Below are 13,854 nucleotides of genomic sequence, written 5' to 3' on the forward strand. Positions count from 1 at the left end.
AAACACAACCTCCAAGATGACAACTGCCTTGCTGAGGAAGCTGAAGGTAAAGGTGATAGACTAAAACCAATTGAGCACCTGTGGCGCATCCTCAAGTGGAAGGTGGAGGAGTTCAAGGTGTCTAACATCCACCAGCTCCGTGATGTCATCATGGAGGAGTGGAAGAGGATTCCAGTAGCAACCTGTGCAGCTCTGCTGAATTCCATGCCCAGGAGGGTTAAGGCAGTGCTGGATAATAATGGTGGTCACACAAAATATTGACACTTTGGGCACAATTTGGACATGTTCACTGTGGGGTGTACTCACTTATGTTGCCAGCCATTTAGACATTAATGGCTGTGTGTTGAGTTATTTTCAGAAGACAGTAAATCTACACTGCTATACAAGCTGTACACTGACTACTCTAAGTTATATCCAAGTTTCATGTCTATAGTGTTGTCCCATGAAAAGATATAATGAAATATTTGCAGAAATGTGAGGGGTGTACTCACTTTTGTGATACACTGTATATCTGACCTTGTGGAAACCAGATGTCCAGTTAAAAATCACAACCAGATCAGAGATTCTGAAACTGGTTCAATTTTGGTATCTCAAAAAGTGTGGAACATAATCACAAAAATCCATTCGTAAAATAATAAAGAAGAAAAAGTAAAGCAACGAGAATATAAACAGTAACAGACAGTAGTGTTTCCCATTGCATTCACTAATTAAGATTGAACTTGACTAACAGGGCAGATGATCAGTGGTGCTGAATTTTCACCATCATCGTTGAGACAAGGACTGAACATTGGATAGAGTTTCTCAGTAAAAGACTGACCAGTGAAAGAGTAGATATGAGACTCATTCTCAACATCATAGAAGGAGACCAAACCCTCCTCATAATCCACAAACACCCCCACCTTCTGAGGAGCCTGTTTCAAGGAGAAGAGGACATGAGGAGAATCCAGAGCCTGATATTCAGTTTTATTTCCCAGACACACAGACCAATATCCATCTTCAGGACTTACTGTAATCTCCCCCTTCCTGTTACTGGACTCTCTGGTCACTCCTAAATACCATTCAGTCTTTCCTTTAACCTGAACCTCATAGTAAAATCTCCCTGAGGAGAATCCCTCCTTTCCCATAACAAATACACATTGATAAAATCTCTCTGGATTGTTAGGAAGATCCTGCCATTCGTCTCCATCAGTAACTTGTTTTCCATCATCAGACAGGATGAGTTCAGGATTTGCTGTATCAGGATCCAGAATCACATCCACTGAGAGAAAGAGACACAATTTACACCCATTTTATCGTTACACAGTGTGTATTAATGAAGAAATCTAGATTTTATCATGTGATGAGTGAGAGCTCACAAACCTGCATATTGTTGAATTCTCTTCAGTTCTGGTTGGAATAAAGTAAAGAACAAAATTATTTACTGCTAGAAATCATTTCTGTTAGAAACTGGATTATTTTAAAGTGATGATTATTTTAAAGTGACTATTAAAGGAATATGAACATTAACCAACACACAGTGTGGTGACCAACACTCCTAGAAACTTCAATAGTAGAAAGATCTACAGGGCTGTGAAAGTTTTTTTTTTTTTGCTAATTTTTCACATTTAACTAATTTTAATCTAAGATTTTAAAAAAACATTAAACACAAATTGCAGCTACATCAAAACCTACATCAATGTTAGCTCTTAGTGAATATTTATTTACCCATGCTGACAACCTTCTTCATTTCTTCATCAACACATTCCTGAAGCTGAGATCGAGCTCTTCTCAGAGTCTCCACATCCAGATGAGGTTGAATACTGACATCAGTCCAGTTGTTGGTGGGTGGAGGTCTGCACAGGGACGGGTAAATCTACAGTACAGCAGGAGAGAGGAGAAATCCCTCAGCATCACCAGTGCTGTCCTGTCCTGTGCTGCATTACTATTATGAAACAGAGGAACTCTGACCTGTAGGAGGTGGAGATGATCCTCAGTGTTGGAGATCTGCTCCAGCTCAGTGTTTCTCCTCTTTAGCTTAGTGATTTCCTGCTCCAGATCTTTAATGAACTCTTCAGCCTGACGCTCTGCTGCTCTCTGCTTCTCTTCCATCACCTTCAGCATCTCAGCCTGGTTTCTCTCAATGCTGCGTATCAGAGCTCTGAAGATATCCATGCTGTCAACTTTCTCCTTCTCTGTGTTTTTCTAAGTTTAATAAAGTTCATATTTTTTAAAGGGTGGTCATTTCTGACATGTGAGTACATCAGAGTTTTTCTGACACTTTCATATGCTGATGCTTTCAAACATTTTATGACGTTTGGCATAGATAAAATAAATACTCACTTTATTAACTTCTACAGAGTGTTTAATTTTCTCTATCTTCTTTAGTCTGACCTGGATCATCTGCTCAATTTCTGCTTGTTTACTCTTACACTCAGTCTATCAGAAAGTAAGTGAAAGTAATGTCACTTATAAACTTATTGCATTTTACTGACATATTAAATCTACAGATCTCTCACCTTCTTCTCTGCACTCTCCTCCTCTATAGGAACTGTGTTGTGGTTCTTGTGGTCTGTTTCAATGCAGAACTGACAAACACACATCTGATCGTCTCTACAGAACATCTTCAGAGGTCTCTCATGTTTCTGACAGATGTAATCCTCCAGGTTCTCTACAGGATCTATTAGTTTGTGGCTTTTAAAAGAAGAAACTCTCTGATGAGGTTCCAGGTGAGTCTTGCAGTAAGAGGCCATACAGATCAGGCAAGACTTCAGAGCTTCACGTTTCTTCTCACTGCAAAACTCACAGAACACCAGAGATTTGGTCATTTCTCCTGCGATGCTGCTTGATTTGACCTGAACTGGCTTCCTAAACTGAGCAGCCAGTCCAGAGATGAAGGTGTTAACATGTAGTTCAGGTCTTCTTGGAAAATCCATCTTACATACTGGACACTGGCAGTGTGAACTGGTGTCCCAGAACTCTTTGATACAGGTCATGCAGAAGTTGTGTCCACATGAAGTAGAGACTGGATCAGTGAACACATCCAGACAGATGGAGCACTGGAGCTGATCTTCAGACAGGACACTGCTGGAGGAAGCCATGACTGATAGAGGAGATAATAAATGTTTTAAACTTATTAAGGTACAACAGCGTCTCGCAACATTTAATTACGTCTCTGCCACCCCTCGCTATGACGTCATCCGAGGTGTCGGCTTCTCAAATCATGAAGTGGCAAACTGTTTGTGGCACGTAGAATGCACCGTAGGGCAGTTATAGCCTAGTGGTTAAGGTACTGTGCTAGTAATCAAAAGGTCGCTGATTCAAGCCCCATCACTGCCAGGTTGCCACTGTTGGGGCCCTGAGCAAGGCCCTTAGCCGTCAGTTGCTCAGATAACATACTGTCTCAGTACTGTAAGTCGCTTTGGATAAAAGCGTCTGATAAATGCTGAAAATGCAAATGAAAATGCAAAATGCAAATGTTCGGATAGACAGAGGAAGTTCATTCCACCACTTGGGTGTCAGAACAGAGAAGAGCCTACAAGATTTTCAAGTGTGTTTGTAGGAATTTGTGTCAATTTACTGCCCATAAAAAGCATTTGGCACTTGTGAATGCTAGAACATGAAAGAGATTTTCTCAAACTGCTGCCATGAATGTGAAAGCATACCATTTATTTTATCCATAAAGTGATCTATGCTGCATGATTTTTATTATGTAATATAGTTATAAGTACATCTTACTAGGTGATTATTACAAGCTTTAATATATTAACATTTATTAGTAATTTTAGTCTATAGCTTATTTATTTTCTATGATTTTTATTTTGTAATGTAGTACATCACACTAAGTGTCTATGTTTTAGTATGGATGATTCAGGAATTACTGTATTTATATTCTATAACTTTAATTTTCCTTCAATAAAATCACCCTGATCATTAAATAAATCCTCAAAATCATTATAACAGCATTATATAAAAAGAATATTGCATTTACTGTGTTTACTTTATGATCTAAACCTACAACACAGCGAATCTGGTCTGCAGACCTGGCACAGTTTTTATGCCAGACGCCCTTCCTGACACCCACCATATTGGACATTAGCCTGACATTCGAGTTTCTTTCAGCTCGTTCTCGGCTAATATACATCCAAAAATTGATAAAACTGCACGAACTGATTCTGCAGTAAACAAGGAACAAACTACAATCAAATATGTTTAAAAAGTTTTCTCTTGATTTTTATTCAACGCTATTTTGGAAATGTGAGGTTCAACTGCATTGAAATGCTAAGGGAGCGTCTAAAAGAGCATGAAGCCGAGGTGTAGTAATTACCCAGTGGCATGTACCAGTAAAAATAAAAAAACGTGTACAAATTCTAAAAATTATGAATCTATATTTATAATATAATAAACAGTGTAATAGTTAACTTGTGATATGTACCACCACTACACTTAAATTACAGAAAAAAGCCCTACAAGTATGGGCACAGTAATAAACAATTAAATGTTTAAAAAAAAATCGAGAAAGCAGGTTCCTCTTCTCATCATATAATAATAAACTCCTACCGCCTCGTGAAACGCTCACATTGCAAACATTACTCTTCGCTGTTGGCCGATACCGATCAGTTAAAAAATGCCTTGATCTGCCCCAATTCCGATCTTTGAGATAGGATCGGTACATCCCTAACAGTAACGAATAAAATAAATCTAAAAACACAAATTTTGATTAAACGAAGGTTGTAGTAGTTACCTAGACACTTGAACTTCTTACTACAACCACAATATGAATTAAAAGTCCTACACCATGAACAGTAGGTAATCAAAAAATGTTAAATAAAATTAACAAAAATCAACAAACGCAAATTTTGAGAAGACGAAGGTTGTTAACTAGTCACTACAACCACACTACAAATTAAAAGTCACACAGCTTTGGTATAGTAAGTCAGTGTTTTCCCAACCTTTTTTCAGTCACGGCACCCTTTAAAAGTATGCAAAATCTCAAGTCACCCCAGTCTAAAATGTATTAGAAAACTCACACTCTGCATCCCTCGGACTGCTAACACACATGCACACACACCATAAGGTGTCATTTAGGGAGGGAGGGGTAAATGTGACTTACTTTTAATGGGAAACCTGAGCCTGGGATGATGCACACAATCGCCCTATTCTGGCAGGGATGGATGAGAGGCAGACACGGAGCCCCTGGTCCAGAGCCCTCAGTCGCTCCCTGTACTTGTTCTTGATGTAAGTTAGGCTCGAAAAGCTCAGTTTGCGCCATGAACGAATCAGATTTAACATAATTAAACGAGTTTATAGTTTATTTCTCAATTATTTGTCATTATACTATGAGCACTGCTTCTTTTCTGCATGTTCTCTCTGTAGCTCGGTTACGGCTCTCTTAACTCAAAAGAAGCTTTATTGGCATGACAAATAGAGACATTCGTATTGCCAAAGCAAGTTAGAGAGAAATAATAAAAATAACAATAAGAAAGAACAAATATATACAGAACAGTTACATGTGCAAAAATATAAAATAGAATAAAATATTAATAAAAACAGTGCAAAATAATAACAATAAAATTTATCATATTTACAGTAATGAGGTAGTAATAACGATCAGTTTGTGTGTGTGTGTGTCTCTCTCTCTCTTTCTGTGTGTGTATAATTTTTATTGTTATTATTTTGCACTGATTTTATTAATATTTTATTTTATTTTATATTTTTTGCACATGTAACTGTTCTGTATATATTTGTTCTTTCTTATTGTAATTTTTTTTCTCTGTAACTTGCTTTGGCATGCCAATAAATAGAATAGAATAGAATAGAATCTTTATTGTCACTATACACAAGTACAATGAAATTTCGAGTGGCATCTCTCCAATAGAGTAGCAGCAGTAGAAGAAAGAAAGACAGTAGTAGTAATCACAAGTAATTAAAAATTTTTAAACAGAAAAATTATTTACACTCTAAAAGACTCTTGTAAAGTGAATTTACAGTTTTGCTTTAAATATTAAATATTAACTGTGTGTGTGCAAATGCTGCATAGTCCGTGTGTGACCCGTAGTCCTGTGTTTGTGTGTGTGTGCTCAGTCTTTTCCAGTTCTGTGATGTGTGATGGAGGCCACAGCTCTAGGAAAAAAGCTGTTCCTTAGTCTATTTGTGCGTGCTTTTATTGTCCTGAATCGTTTGCCTGAGGGTAGTAGCTGGAACAGTGTGTGTCCGGGGTGTGTGGTGTCTTTGATGATGCTGCTAGCCTTCTTCCTGAGTCGGCCAGCATACAACATGTCCAGGTGTGAAAGTTCTGTGCCAATAATCCGTTGAGCTGTTTTCACTACGCGATGCAGATCCTTACAATAAAGCTTCTTTTGAGTTTGAGTTGAGTGTGTCTCTCTCTTTGTGTGTATGTGTGTATGTGTGTGTATGTGTGTGTGTGCGTGCGTGTCTCTCTCTCTCTCAATTCAATTCAATTCAAAAGTGCTTTATTAGCATGACAAATATTCACATTTGTATTGCCAAAGCGCATTTACAAACTAGATAATGAATGAAAAAAAAAATGTGCATACATAAACATTCATATTAATTTCAAGAATGTTCAATAACCTTAGTAATTAGCCTTAAAAAATAACAAACAAATTAGAACAACAAGTATATAAAGTGTGTATATGTATGTGTGGAAAAAGTATTTGTAAGTGTGTGTGTGTGTGTGATGGGGTGTGTGTGTGTGTGCATTTGATGGTGTGTGTGTATGGTGTGTGTATGATGGTGTGTGTGTGCGAGTGTGTATGGGATACAGTATATGGTCACTCACTGTCCCTCACCTGGTGGCAGGTGTGTAAGTGGAGAGCTGCGAGTGTGCAGCTCTCTCTGTGCTCCCCCAGTAGATAGGGCAGCTTGTCAGGGTTTGAGAGCGAATTAAAATTAGGGATAATTTTGTTGATTTTGGTAAAAAATTGTTTTCGAATTTGTGTGTATTTTGTACATTCAGTGAGGAAGTGCAGCTATGTCTCTATTTGGTTTGAAGAGGACTAGTTGGATGAGGGGACTGCTATCTTTGCTCAGCTCTTGGTATTGCAGAGCTTTGTAATGATACGAGTGCATAAAAATAACTCACCCCTTTTTCAGTTACTCATCAACACTCACATTTCATAACACTCACACTTTGGGCATGTGCAATATTAATATTAATACTAATACCACATTACTTCAAAACATGATGTGGCAATCTGGACTTCAATCTATCCTGCAGTATTATTACTATTATCATCAGTATTTCTATTATTACTATTATTAGCATTATTAACAGCCATTATTAATCTTGTCTGTGAAATATCCATAACACCTGCAATGTCTACTATGGTTCAATGGTTACATTTCCTGCAATGTCTACTATGGTTCTATGTATACATTTCACTTTGTTTACAATGCAAATTTGCACTTTAACTGCAATTGTTGTTACATATATTTTTCTATATTTTTCTTTCTTGTTTATATTTTATATAGTTTTAAAAGACTGTTTATTATATTGTTATCTTATTTGTACTTTTATTATAGCACACTCGTAGAGTTCCCGAGCCTCCCAAAACACATTTCAATGTACAACTGCTGCTAACATTTGTACAAATGACAAATAAACTTAAAACTTGAACTTGAAACTTGAGTGTGGGTCGCTCTCTTTGAGATGATTCCAGAATTTTATTGCCCTTTTTTGTATATTAATAATAAGTGGGTATCGGCCTAATTCTGCCCTGCACACATTGTTGGTGGTGTGTCTGTGCACCTTTAATATTGTTTTACAAAATTCTGTGTGCAGGGTCTCAATTGAATGTTGTTCCCATTTGTTAAATTGTTGGTGTGTAAGCGGGCCCCACACTTCACTGCCATACAGGGCAATTGGTTAAATTATTGCGCCAAATATTTTTTGCCAAATTTTTATTGGGATTTCTACAGAAGTTTGTTTTTTTATGGCATAGAAAGCTCTGCGTGCCTTTTCTCTCAGTTCATTCACTGCCAGGTTGTAGTTTCCTGATTAACTAATGTTTAGTCCAAGGTAGGTATAGTTTTTAGAGTGTTCAATTTCATGGTGTCCTAATTTAAATGTGTGTTTGGTTCCCTGAGATCTGGCTCTTTTCTGGCAGGTCATAATTTTAGTCTTTTTGAGGTTGACGGTCAGGGCCCAGGTCTGACAGTACTGCTGCAGCAGGTCCAGTTTGTGCTGGAGACCCTGGGCGCTGGGAGACAGCAGGACCAGATCATCTGCATACAGCAGGAGTTTAATCTCGGAGTCGTGTAGAGTGAGACCGGGCGTGGCTGAGTGCTCTAACATGGAGGCCAATTCATTAATATAGATGTTAAATAGAGTTGGGCTCAGACAGCAGCCCTGTCTCACTCCACGCTCCTGAGAGATAAAATTTGTTTGTTTATTGCCAATTCTTATTCCGCACTGGTTTTCTGTGTACATAGATTTGATAAGATCATATGTTTTACCCCCTACACCACTTTCTAATAGTTTGTAAAACAATCCTTGATGCCAAATTGAGTCAAAAGCTTTTTTTAAATCAACAAAGCAGGCAAATATTTTTACATGGTTTTGAACTACATATTTTTCAATGAGGGTGTGTAGGGTGTAAATATGATCAGTTGTGCGGTAATTTGGTAAAAATCCAATTTGACTTTTACTCAGGACGTTGTGCTCAATAAGGAAGCTGAAAAACCTTGAGTTAATAATACTACAGAATAACTTCCCCAGATTACTGTTCACACAGATGCCCCGGTAATTATTAGGGTCGAATTTATCTCCACTTTTCTAAATTGGTGTTACCTTGATTCCAGATTTCAGGGAAGGAACCTACACTCAGAACCAGGTTAAAGAGTTTTAAAATGGCCAGTCGAAATTTAGAACTGATGTGCTTAATCATTTCATTCAGGATTCCATCAGGTCCTGATGATTTCTTTGGTTTTAATTTATTTATTTTATTAAGGAGTTCCTGCTCAGTAATTGAGGAGTCTAAAGGGTTTTGATTATCTTTAATAGCCAATTCAAGTTCTATAAGTCTTCTATTGATGTCATTTTGTTCTGAATTTGTGTTGAATTTTATGTTTTTAAATAGTGATTGGAAATGGGTTGTCCATATATCCCCATCCTGAATGGCTAATTCTTCTAATTCTCTTTTATTTAGTTTGTTCCAGTTGTCCCAAAATTGATGTGTGTTGATTGACTCCTCAATTAGTGTCAGTTGTTTGTTTGTGTGTTGTGCTTTTTTGGTTCTGAGGGTACGTTTATATTGTCGAAGCTTTTCACAGTAAAGAAGTCGTATGTTAGTGTTGTTTGGGTCTCTGTGTTTTTGATTTGATAATGTTCTGAGTTCTGTTCGTAAATGTTGACAGTCTTTATCAAACCAGCTGTCATCTTTTGTTAATTTGGGTTTTAGTGTAGATCTAAGTTTTAGTTTTGCCTTCTCTGCTGTTCTTCTAAAGATTAGGTTAATTTTTTGGACTGCCTGATTTACTCCTTCTTTACTGTGAGTGTATGCAGTGTCCAGAAAGCTATCTAAGAGTGTTTGAGTTTGGTGGCTGATGATTGCTTTCTGGAACTCTTCTGCGCTGTTCTCGGCCCATCTGTAGGATCTGGGGATGTTGTACAGCTTACTGGGCCGTGTGTGTGTGGTGGGGTTAGTTTCTGTCTTTTTAATGAACACAGTAATTTGGCTGTGATCAGACAGAGGGGTTAGTGGTTTGACAGTGAATGCACTGAGAGAGAAAGGGTCTAAATCTGTTACCATATAATCTACTGTACTGTTCCCAAGAGATGAGCAATACGTGTATCTTCCTAAAGAGTCCCCTCGTATCCTACCATTGACAATGTACAGACCCAGACTTCGACAGAGCTGCAGGAGGTCTTTTCCGTTTTTGTTTATCCCAATGTCATAGTTATTCCTGTAAATGGAAGAGGAATGATTATTAAGGAACATATTATTCTTAATAAAGTGATCTCCGTGTGTTTTTAAAGTGTCTGATTGTGTTCCTGTTCTTGCATTCAGGTCTCCACAGATGAGCACATTTCCCTGGGCCTGGAAATGGCTCGTCTCTCTCTCTAGTTCTGTAAATATATCATTTGAGTAGTATGGAGACTCTGAAGGAGGGATGTAAATGGCACAAAGGAATAAGTCCCTCTGTGATGATAATATAGATTTGTTTAATTTAAGCCAGATGTGGTATTTTGCTTGTTTTATTGTGTCTATGAAATTATGTAGGTTTGATTTATACCAGATGATGAGCCCCCCAGAGTCTCTGCCCTGGTGCACTGTGCTCAGTTTTTGGGAGGGTATTAGAATTTCCCTGTAGTTTTGAGGACAGTAAGTGACCGTATCAGCCCTACACCATGTCTCTTGTAGAATGATGATGTCAAGGTGTTTTATCTGTTTGTGTAATTCAGGGTGTAAACTTTTTATACCAAAGGCTGAGGAATTTAGCCCCTGGATATTCCACGTGGTGATGGTGAGTGAAGTCATTTATAATTATTTCATTTCAGAATGAGACAAATCAGTCAAACAATCATATATACATAAAGGGCAGTTTTTTTTTTAAACCAGTTTGTTGCAAATGTACTGCAGTAATTGTTTGATCTCACCCATTTCGTCAGTGTGTTGTGGTCCTATGAGTGCTTGAGCATAGCTGAGATGTGTTTGTTCAGTCCGGGTGAGGTGGAGTGGTGTTGCTGGTTCTGAATGCTTTGGTTGGTGCCGGTGAGCTGGTGGAGTTGTCAGTAGTCCAGGCTGAAGTGATGGTAATTTGCCTGGTGCCGGTCTGGTCAGGTGAGAGCGCTGAGTAGGTTGAGGTATGCTTTGTTTTTTTAAGTTGTGTCCCATTTGAGTTTTTTTAAAAAGCGGTTGTGTTGGTGGTCGTCTGATGGGTATGCTGTAGCTGTAGGTTTGTCGTTGTAGCTTTGGGAGTTGTCCTCTCTGTTGGTCCGCTGTGTGAGTAGGTGTGTGTCTGCCCAGTGCTGCATCCTTTAGTGTTCTGGCGAATTCTTTAACACTGTTTTTGTTCAGGTGCACATGGTCGTATAGGTGATGGGGTGTAATATTGGTGTGATGAGCGAGGTGTACATTAGGAATGAGAGCACATCCTCTGGAGATGTAGGAATTTACTTTCTGTATGGTGTCAGGGTGGAAGTCTTTGCGTGGTAGGAGGGTTGATATGATGATTTTAGTGTTGGGGAAGGTCTCTGCAGCTCTTTCTGCAGCTCTGCACATCAAGGCTCCAACACGTTCCTGTTCTATTCTTAAATCGTTTGTGCCTGTGTGAATGATTATATAACTGGGCTGAATTAGGGCATTTTTGTGGAAGATTTGGTGTACATCTTTTATTCTTGGACACCAAATTTTTGATGTTGTGTATCCTGGGAAGAGCTTTTTCTCCTGTAAGAATTTGCCATTTGAATCAATTAGTATGACGACTTCTGTGTTTGTGTGAGTTCCTGGCTGGATATTCTGCTGGTGTTGTGGGGATGTGGGCATTTCTTGTGAGTGTCCGGGGGTGGGCACGGATGAGGGCTTGGCGGTGGGTAGCGTTGAGGGCCCAGGGGTGGGCTGTGATAAGGGCCCGGGGGTGGGCTGTGATGAGGGTTGGGTGGACGGCATTAGGGGCCTAGGGGTAGACTGAGATGAGGGCTTGCCGATGGGCATCGTTGAAGGCCCAGGGTTGGGCTGTGATAAGGGCCAGTGGGTGGGCTGAGATGAGGTCTTGGCATTGGGCAGTGTTGAGGGCCCAGGAGTGGGCTGAAGTGAGGGCTCAGGGGCGGACTGCGATGAGGGTCCGAGGATAGATTGTGACAAAGGCCCAGGGGAAGTCCTTTTAATGGAGTCTCTGTTGTGCAGCTCCTGTCTGAGGTTCGAGATCTCTCTGGACAGCTCTGCTTTAATATTTATTTGTTCTTTTTCTGCTTTCTCTTTATATTCCTTCAGCTCATTTTGTAGTTTTTCCCTGTCCTGGTGTAGGTTCTTAATCTCTCCTTTCAGATCCTGTACAGTCACTTTTAGCTGGTTTTTAATTTGGTTGATCTGGTCTCTGAGCTCGGTGTCTGGGTTGGGGATGTTGTGATTAAAAAAGTGTTCTTTGAGTTCTATCAGCTCGGTCTCTAACAGAGCTAGATTGTCTCTGAGTTGGGTCACAGTGGTGCTGAGGTGTGGGTTCGGTGGAGGGATGGTGCAGGGTTTTTTTTACCTGACTCTGTGTCTCTCTCAGTGGTATGTAATTCAGAGGAGGGGTTCAGACTGTCCCTGAGACACAAGCTTCTGATTGATGGAAAAACATCTGCGAATTTTCCCAGTGCATGTTCACTACCTTGAATCATGATAGTACCTGTCTGGTACAGGTTTATAGTTAAAAATCTGTGTTCTGCATTTTTATCACAGTCTTCAAATACATAAATTTGACGTCCCTTACAGATACCACGTTTAGTGACATGTTTAAAATGAGAACAGATGGCAGAGTGCCAGTCTTCGGTGTGGTTTGTGTAGAAGAGTAGGTTGTTGGTGGTGTTTTTCCCTTTATTTAGACCACAGTCTTTAAACAGAGTATCTGGGTTTTCTTTCTGAGTTTTGATCTTGTACTGCTGTCTGCTATTCTCTGTCTGAACCTCCTGAGGAAACTCAAAGAGGCGGGGCTTCACTGCTACTGTTGCTACTGTTACTGTCTCCTCATTGGCCATTTTAAAAGGTATCAATATTTGAATGATACTGGCAGTTTAACTGTCATTAACTGTCACATTCAGCAAAACAATAGCAATTTAATAAACAATTAGCACAGTAAGCCTTTAGAAAATAAATTATAGCTGTCTTATCTTCCGTTTTCTAATCCTTTTTTGTAGAGGGTATGTGGGTGTGCAGTTTAGGACTGTGTGCTTAGATTTCCTACCCTCAGTGTGCAGAAGCAGAGCAGATTTGTCCAGGTTTTGTGGAAATGCTGTCCTTATTCCTGTTTATATGCCTTTGTTTCTACTTTTCTTTTTCCTCCTCTTCCTAATTCATGTTAAATCCTCTGTACCTTATTTTCTTCTTCTTTGTGTTATCTTTTCTCCTTCTTCTTCTTTTCTTTTGAAGTTGCCTTGTTTTTGGTAAGATTCTGTCCAGATATGTTATTATTTTATCAGGTTTTGCCTAATGAAGTTATTAAAAAAAAAAAAAAAAAAAAAAGACTTATCTTTAATATTACATTTAAGATTATTGTAGATATTAACTGTTTTACTAATTTATCTCACTCCAGAAACAAAAATACTAAATAAAATCAGGAGCTCATCTTATACATGTCTTCACTCTCTGTCTCTCTCTCTCTCTCTCTCTGTGTGTGTGTGTATGTGTGTGTGTGCGTGCGTGTCTCTCTCTCTCTCTCTCTGTGTGTGTGTGTGTGTGTATGTGTGTGTGTGCGTGCGTGTCTCTCTCTCTCTCTCTCTGTGTGTGTGTGTGTGTGTGTGTGTATGTGTGTGTGTGCGTGTCTCTCTCTCTCTCTCTCTGTGTGTGTGTGTGTGTGTGTGTGTATGTGTGTGTGTGCGTGCGTGTCTCTCTCTCTCTCTCTCTGTGTGTGTGTGTGTGTGTGTGTGTATGTGTGTGTGTGCGTGTCTCTCTCTCTCTCTCTCTGTGTGTGTGTGTGTGTGTGTGTGTATGTGTGTGTGTGCGTGCGTGTCTCTCTCTCTCTCTCTCTGTGTGTGTGTGTGTGTGTGTATGTGTGTGTGTGCGTGCGTGTCTCTCTCTCTCTCTCTCTCTGTGTGTGTGTGTGTGTGTATGTGTGTGTGTGCGTGCGTGTCTCTCTCTCTCTCTCTCTGTGTGTGTGTGTGTGTGTATGTGTGTGTGTGCGTGCGTGTCTCTCTCTCTCTCTCTCTGTGTGTGT

At 39.3% G+C, this 13,854-nt stretch overlaps 1 protein-coding gene across 6 annotated transcripts; it reads right to left on the reverse strand.

Moving 5' to 3' along the window:
* Nucleotides 1–707: 707 nt before the first annotated feature.
* Nucleotides 708–3,092, reverse strand: LOC134311773 (E3 ubiquitin-protein ligase TRIM39-like). Of its 6 annotated transcripts, none has more exons than XM_062993442.1 (6): nucleotides 2,496–3,092; nucleotides 2,320–2,415; nucleotides 1,948–2,181; nucleotides 1,705–1,852; nucleotides 1,360–1,386; nucleotides 708–1,258 (listed from the first exon to the last, which is right to left on the reverse strand). In XM_062993442.1, exons 1-6 carry the CDS (start codon nucleotides 3,075–3,077, stop codon nucleotides 708–710), a joined length of 1,638 nt encoding a protein of 545 aa, XP_062849512.1. In that variant the 5' UTR covers nucleotides 3,078–3,092. The 6 variants fall into 6 exon arrangements, with proteins under 6 accessions (XP_062849512.1, XP_062849508.1, XP_062849509.1 ...); XM_062993438.1 differs by having other exon boundaries at nucleotides 2,320–2,403; nucleotides 2,508–3,077; XM_062993439.1 differs by having other exon boundaries at nucleotides 2,335–2,415; nucleotides 2,496–3,077.
* Nucleotides 3,093–13,854: the final 10,762 nt, after the last annotated feature.

The sequence above is a fragment of the Trichomycterus rosablanca genome, chromosome 4 (assembly GCF_030014385.1).
Source record: "Trichomycterus rosablanca isolate fTriRos1 chromosome 4, fTriRos1.hap1, whole genome shotgun sequence".
NCBI classification, from domain to species: domain Eukaryota; kingdom Metazoa; phylum Chordata; class Actinopteri; order Siluriformes; family Trichomycteridae; genus Trichomycterus; species Trichomycterus rosablanca.